Raw genomic sequence first — 7,309 nt, 5'->3', positions numbered from 1 at the left:
GAGCAACGAGCAAAAACAAAACAGAGTCCAAAAATACAATTCTGGAGGCCGGCCCGAAGGTTGACTGCTCAATTGTCCAAAGCCAAGAAGCTCCGGGGGTTGACCAGGAGGGCAAGTGAAACAGTTCAGGGGGCCGGCCTCGTGGGGAATGGTGGCGACTCAACAGTTCAGGGGGTCGGCCTCGTGGGGAGGGGTGGCGACTCAACAGTTCAGGGGGTCGGCCACGTGATAAGCGGCTGCAACTGAAGAGGCCAAACCGTGGGGACTGATAAAGTGTTCCAAACCACGCCGCTCTTTATTGATCTTTGCGTCTAGGTCTCCAATAAGCAAGACTATGTCATGGTGAGGGATTTCGCGTAAGGCTTCATGAAGGTGGTTGTAGAAGGTCTATTTGGCAGTGTAACATATACTTGGAAGATCGTGATCTTCGTGACGTTTGTGCGAAATCAGGCTGTGAGTCGTTGACAGACTTCCAGCCTACGAGAGCTGTCCCCACCTTCTTGGACATGACAATGCCTACTCCTCTGATGTGTTCCGGTACTGTGTACCAATTGAATTCAAGCAGCAATTGGGCCAGTTTCCTGCATTGGAGGAAAGTTCTTACATTCCATGCCTCAATTCTTGTTAGTGACTTTGCGTTGAAGACAGAGTCTCGCGTTTAGTCACTAAACGCTGGCCAGTCTAATTTTACATTGGTAGCAATATTAGCTATATTATTTACAGTTGTTGCTGTTTTCTAAAGTTGCATGTACATCAGCTATACAGATACAATGGTCCAGCCATGATGTACTATGCCAGGCTTCACTTATGTATATGTAGCTATCTGGAGGCAGTAACAATTTGATAGAAAGGATAAGATTATTATCTTCACAGAAATGGATTAAGTGGTTAGCAAACCGAGAACTGATGTCTGAGTGGCATTAAAATCACCCACAACATATATACTGTAAGTATCATTATCTTGAATAAATGCATTAATAAAAGCCAGACTACTGAGGTATTCCTCCTCATTTTCAAAAGATTCATAGGGAGTAAAAACATTAAGAATAATAAAGCTATTATTATTCTGTGTATATTGTATACCAATACACCAGTCTACATCCAATCTAATGGGCTTTATCACAGGGTCTATTTTTTGTCCCAGAGAACAGCAACCCCTTCTGGTATTGTGCTTCTGACTATAGTTGTGCTGGGATCAGTTGTTGATTCCCCCCACTCCCAAAATCTTGCATTAAGGCAATTGAGTTTTCCCAAGTCCTGTTTGGACAACCCTGTCTCTTGCAAACATAAAATGTCTGCATTCCGACTGTCTATAACAATCCATCGAACTTTATCCCCTGCACTCTGTCCTAAACACAAGCCACGGCAGTTGTAAGATAATCTCCGAAGATACATTAGCACCAGAAGGTGCAGTTATCTCCCCTGCTGGATCCACTGTGCTTGACCGGGCCTGTGTGGTTCATAAAAACACCAGACCAGAGCCCCTGTGGAGCCCCTTGTGGAATTCAGCAGTAACCTTGAAAGAATCGAACCTGCTCTCTATAAGATGCTCAGTAAGTAAGATGCTCAGCTTGGACCTCAGACTGACACTTAAGAGCAGTCGCACGTTGTTTGACCTCAACGTCGTTGGCCAGAACGATTGAAACGAGACAGTCCATGGGCCGGTTGCAGAAGATTTTGCTGCTTGGTGTGATAAGGCATTCCTTTCATTAAATGTGTCAAAAACAAAAGACATGATTATTGATTTTAGGGAGTCTTCTTATAGCCCATCACCTACTATCATTAAAACTGCTGATATTGGGATTGTGGAGAGTTACAAGTATCTGTGGGTTGTTCTTGACCACAAACTGTGTTTTAAACCTCATGCTGATGCCAGTACCAAAAAAGTTCAGCAAAGTCTGTTCTTTTTATCAAAAATGAGATCTTTTAATGTCTTATCTGAAATGGCCAGATATGGCAGTCTCGCTTCTGTCAGTCTGCCCCAGGGCAGCTGTGGCTACAACTGTAGCTGCCTCCACCAGTGTATGAATGTGAGAGTGAATGAATAGTGGTATTGTAAAGCGCTTTGGGTGCCTTGAAAAGCGCTATATAAATCTAATCCATTATTATTATTATTATGTTGTCCTTGTTTTACAAAAGTTTTACTAAATATGTTTTCTTTCTGTATCGCTGCCTGGTTTGGTAACAGGACTCTGAAGAACAAGAATTGGTTGGGACTTTTGGTAAAAACTCCCAGCAAACTCTCAAGGCGTTTGCAAGATGGATTTTTGGCCATTTATAACAAGCACGTGCTGGGAAAGGCTTATTCTATTAATTGTTTTAACCATCCACTTTACAATGAGTTTGACCTCTGGCCGTCGTTTTAGAGTACCTGTGAGGAATACCAAAAGACTCCATATTTCCCTTATCCCCACTGCAACCCGTCTCCTTAATGGCAAATAACTGTCTTGTACCTTTTTATTATTGTTTTGTTTACTCTTATTGTTGCCCTTGCAGCTAAACTACACTCAACAAAAATATAAACGCAACACCTTTGTTACTGCTCCCATTCCCCATGAGATGGACGTAGAGACCTAAAATTCATTCCAGATACACAATATAACCATCCCTCCCAAACAGTGGTCACAAATCAGTCCAAATGTGTGGTAGTGGGCACATCTGCTATATTGAGATAATCCATCCCACCTCACAGGTGTGCCACATCAGGATGCTGATCTGACATCATGAGTAGTGCACAGGTGTACCTCAGACTGCCCACAACAAAAGGCCACCCTGGAATGTGCAGTTTTTTGCGCTATTGGGGGTCTGGGGACCCAGAACCGGTCAGTATCTGGTGTGACCACCATTTGCCTCATGCAGTGCAACACATCGTCGCATGGAGTCTATCAGATTGTCAATTGTGGCCTGTGGAATGTTGGTCCACTCCACTTCAATGGCTGTGCGAGGTTGTTGGATATTCGTGGGAACTGGTACACGCTGTCGTATACGCCGGTCAAGCACATCCCGAACATGCTCAATGGGTGACATGTCCGGTGAGTATGCTGGCCATGCAAGAATTGGGACATTCTCAGCTGCCATCTGCCCTGAACAATGTGAACCATGATTCATCCGTGAAGCGCACACCTCTCCAACGTGCCAGACGCCATCGAATGTGAGCATTTGCCCACACAAGTCTGTTACGGCGACGAGCTGGAGTCAGGTCAAGACCCCGATGAGGACGACGGGCATGCAGTTGAGCGTCCCTGAGACGGTTTCTGACAGTTTGTGCAGAAATTGTTTGGTTGTGCAAACCAATTGTTCCAGCAGCTGTCTGGGTGGCTGGTCTCAGACGATCTTGGAGGTGAACCTGCTGGATGTGGAGGTCCTGGGCTGGTGTGGTTACACGAGGTCTGCGGTTGTGAGGCCGGTTGGATGTGCTGCCATATTCTCTGAAACGCCTGTGGAGACGGCTTATGGTTGAGAAATGAACATTCAATGCACGGGCGACAGATCTGGTTGACATTCCTGCTGTCAGCATGCCAATTGCACGCTCCCTCATTGCTTGTGGCATCTGTGGCATTTTGCTGTGAGACAAAACTGCACATTCCAGGGTGGCCTTTTGTTGTGGGCAGTCTGAGGTACACCTGTGCACTACTCATGATGTCAGATCAGCATCCTGATGTGGCACACCTGTGAGGTGGGATGGATTATCTCAATATAGCAGATGTGCCCACTACCACACATTTGGACTGATTTGTGACCACTGTTTGGGAGGGATGGTTATATTGTGTATCTGGGATGAATTTTAGGTCTCTACGTCCATCCCATGGGGAATGGGAGCAGTAACAAAGGTGTTGCGTTTATATTTTTGTTGAGTGTAATTTCCCCTGGTGGGACAATAAAGTATTGAATTGAACTGAACTAGGTTAGTTCACTGAGGATTAGGGTGTTTTGTTTTTCACTGTCACCCTTTAATAAATCACTTGTGTAAAATGCAGCTGAGCTCATGGTGTCTGCTTTTGGATCCGAACCTCTCGTGCTGGCCCCTGGCTGTCTGTGACAATGTTTTGCAAAACCCTCTGCACTTCTACATGACAGTCATGATAATTCAATTCAGTCATAGAGCTGAATTAAGCTTTTGACCCTCATTTCATGGAGTGCCAACTCTTTAATGAGCACATAGCAATGTATAAAAATAATTAAAAACAGCTTTATTTAATCCTAACAAAACCCATCTTTCTTTACCACAAGAAAAATGGGGCTACACCAGGCTCTGTGTAACAGTTAACATTATTTCTCTAATTTAGGATTATGTGTATGATAAACTCATTGCTTAGATATTAGTTTTCACAGACAATCATTTTCACTACTCAACCTAAATTTCTCATTTATATATTGATCAAACTTATTTTGATTTATCTTTGTTTCTGAATAAAAATGCTTTATTATGAGGAAATAAAGAAAAGCTCTGTTTTAGCACTCTGATCATTCTTACTCACATTAGGCTGTGATGTAGGGGTGACCAGGGAGGGAATTAGAGAGTCTTGGGGTTAGGCTTGTGCTGTGAAATCCCTGCTGCCACGTGGTTATGAAATTAACCACTGGACGGGTACAATTATGTATATAATACATTATAACTTCTATGTAAAGTGTACTTTTTTGTATGTTTTTGACTTGGGGGTAGATTATGAAAAAGTAAAATACAAACCTAACACATAAGGTTATTCTTATTCTGATTTTAATTTAGGAACAAGCAGAACATCTCTCAATATGTTGCACACTTTCTCATGGTTCTTTGTCTTGGTCGCAGCATTTTGAGTTTCTTGTGTTTTTGTGATTGTTATGCATTATGATCACGATTTAAGGTTCATTAGCAGTCTATGTTTCTGAGTTCCTTGTAATCCCTGTTTAGTCTTCAAGAGGTGAGGGTCAGCAAGGGTTTGTGTGCAGGGACCTGGGTGTTGTCTGCTCCAACCATAAAGCTGGCTGTTAGACTAGTGGGAAGAAACATCGGGAACAACATCTCCGAAAATATCAAAGCACTTTTGCATATAGGGTTCATTTCGACTGATTGCCCAGATGGTTGAAGTTTACATCACAAAATTGTTGCCTAGAAAAAAAATATCAGAAGTGTATTTGCTGACACAAAAACAGTAGTATTTTAAAAGATTACTGACAGTCTGGGTTCCATTAAGTCCAAATGAGCTTTGGGTATTGAGAAATGCCCACTAAACAAATCGGCATTGACCCCGCCTTGTTACTTTGATGAGCAAGGTTGAAATTCATGAACACTGCATCAGCGCCAGGAGTGTCAAAATGTTTGAACTAAATATGTCAATATTTTATGGAAATTACAAATAAACACATTTATTTAATGTTTCAAATGAAATAAATCAATATTTAATGAATTATTATTTTCTACCTTCATTATTAATAAATGAAATATTAAATTAACTGTGTAATTATTTATTTATATCCTTTTGGCACTTGTAGCCCTCCATACACACCGTTCCAAACTCCTGCATGAGAATGTGCCGATACACACTCCATACCAGTTGGCGGCAATGACAAACTCTTTTGTTGTTTGCCAACCGTTTACAAACAAGAAGAAGAAGCAGAAGCCAGTTTAGACGTAGAAGAAGACAGCTGTAAGCCCGCGCAGCACAAGTCGCTGTGGCTGTACAAGTGGGTTTCTTATTAGAAAATGTTCGTGTGTCTGACAAACGGTATGTGAGCCTTTACATTATTACAGCGAGACAGGATATGAACGTAATTATCAGCGGGAGAAACTTGTTATACAACTTTTAGTATGCAGGGTGTTTACGCTAATAGATGACATGTAAAGTGGTATTTTTGTTTGAAATCAATGTGACTGACGTGTACTAATCCAATTACAAAGAAGTGCCTTTTGTAACTCTCGGGTAGACAGTAGGAGTGTCTATAGTTAAAATCTCTGTCTTTGCCTGATGAGCACCGGGAAGACATGGGAACATTATTTGTTGCTTTGTCGCGCAGTTTTAGGCAGTTAGAACAAAGGTGATAACTTCTAATAGAGCAGTATTGCATTTGAATTTTATTTGTTTCCTCTCTCCCACACGGCTTCTTTAAATGTGCAATAGCTGTGTTGCAATTATGTGTTTAACCTAATCATATTTTCTAACGTTACGGGTTTTTAATATTAATATTAATATTGAGAGTGGGCCACTCTGCTGCCAATAGACCTGTCCACGTTTGTATTCCATGTCTTTTGTGTGCAGCTAGCCAGCAGCTTAACATCTTTGTTTGACTGCTGAGCACGCATAAAGAGAGATCTTTAACTGTGAATGCACATGGATATGGAATATTTAAAATGATGTTTAAGACCAGCACACAACGTGTTTGTAACATTAGTCTTTATAAACGTCAGTTTCATTGTTTATGTTCTTGCAGGGATTCAAATTGTTGCATCATGTTGATAAGCCCGGAACAGGAGGCACTGATTGATCGGGTGTTTGAAACCTATCTGACAGATCATCATCACAATGACATTCTTCAACTTATTGAAGAGACTGAAGATAATGAAGACACTCATCGCCCTCTAGTGGTTAATGCCATGACATTGTTTGAGGCCAATATGGAGGTAATGTTAACACAGGTTTCTGTGTTTGGGATATAGATAAAGTAAGCTCCTTGAGATTTGTATGTCTGTTTAAAAAAAGAAAAAAAAAGTCATGTGTCATGGTTAAACTCAGAATAGTATTATTATAATCCCGGTTCCTAAAATGATGGGCATTGGAGTGTAAAGTTTAAATAACACAGAAGGCAATGATTTCTAAATCTCAAACCCACATTTATTCACAAAAGCACCTCAAAAACATATCAAATGTTTAAACTGACCAAATTTAACATTTTAAGTTGGGAACTGTAGAAAAAAAGGCTGGAAAAGTAAATGATACTAAAGTGAAGCAATCATAGAAACATTTTGCAACTAATTTGATTCATTGGCAACAGGTCAGTAACATGATTGGGTTTGAAAAGAGCTTGGAGAGCTAATGTTTCTCAGAAATAAACATGGGCAGGGTTTCACCATTCATCCGCCAAACACTATGTCTACAAATTATGGAATATAGACTTTTTATATCTCCTTATAATACAGTACATAATATCAAATAATTCTGAGGAGCAGGAGAAGTCTTTGTGTGACAAGTCTGGAAGCTTGTGATCTTTAGGCCATCAGGTGGCCCTGCACTGTCAGCATGTGCTTAGGAACACTGCCAGAAAACACTATTTGTGAGTATAGTTCATCATGCCATCAACAAATGGCATGTGGAAAAACTATTTGCTTCCTGAT

General features: G+C 41.2%; 1 protein-coding gene across 2 annotated transcripts in view; it reads left to right on the top strand.

Moving 5' to 3' along the window:
- The first annotated feature begins 5,600 nt into the window (after positions 1-5,600).
- Positions 5,601-7,309, top strand: part of mcm9 (minichromosome maintenance 9 homologous recombination repair factor) — a 38,164-nt gene continuing 36,455 nt past the window's right edge. The window contains exons 1-2 of one of the 2 annotated variants that reach the window (XM_085381531.1): positions 5,601-5,705; positions 6,409-6,598. In XM_085381531.1, coding sequence (XP_085237657.1) covers positions 6,428-6,598 — 171 coding nt within the window. In that variant the 5' untranslated portion in view covers positions 5,601-5,705; positions 6,409-6,427. Of the gene's footprint in view, positions 5,706-6,408; positions 6,599-7,309 lie in introns of those variants that run through there. The other variant, XM_085381532.1, reaches the window with a different exon arrangement.

This window comes from Rhamphochromis longiceps, linkage group LG15 (assembly GCF_057381845.1).
Source record: "Rhamphochromis longiceps isolate RC_006_pf linkage group LG15, R_longiceps_female_GT1.1, whole genome shotgun sequence".
Classification (NCBI taxonomy): Eukaryota; Metazoa; Chordata; class Actinopteri; order Cichliformes; family Cichlidae; genus Rhamphochromis; species Rhamphochromis longiceps.
This window is presented reverse-complemented; position numbering and strand designations above follow the sequence as displayed.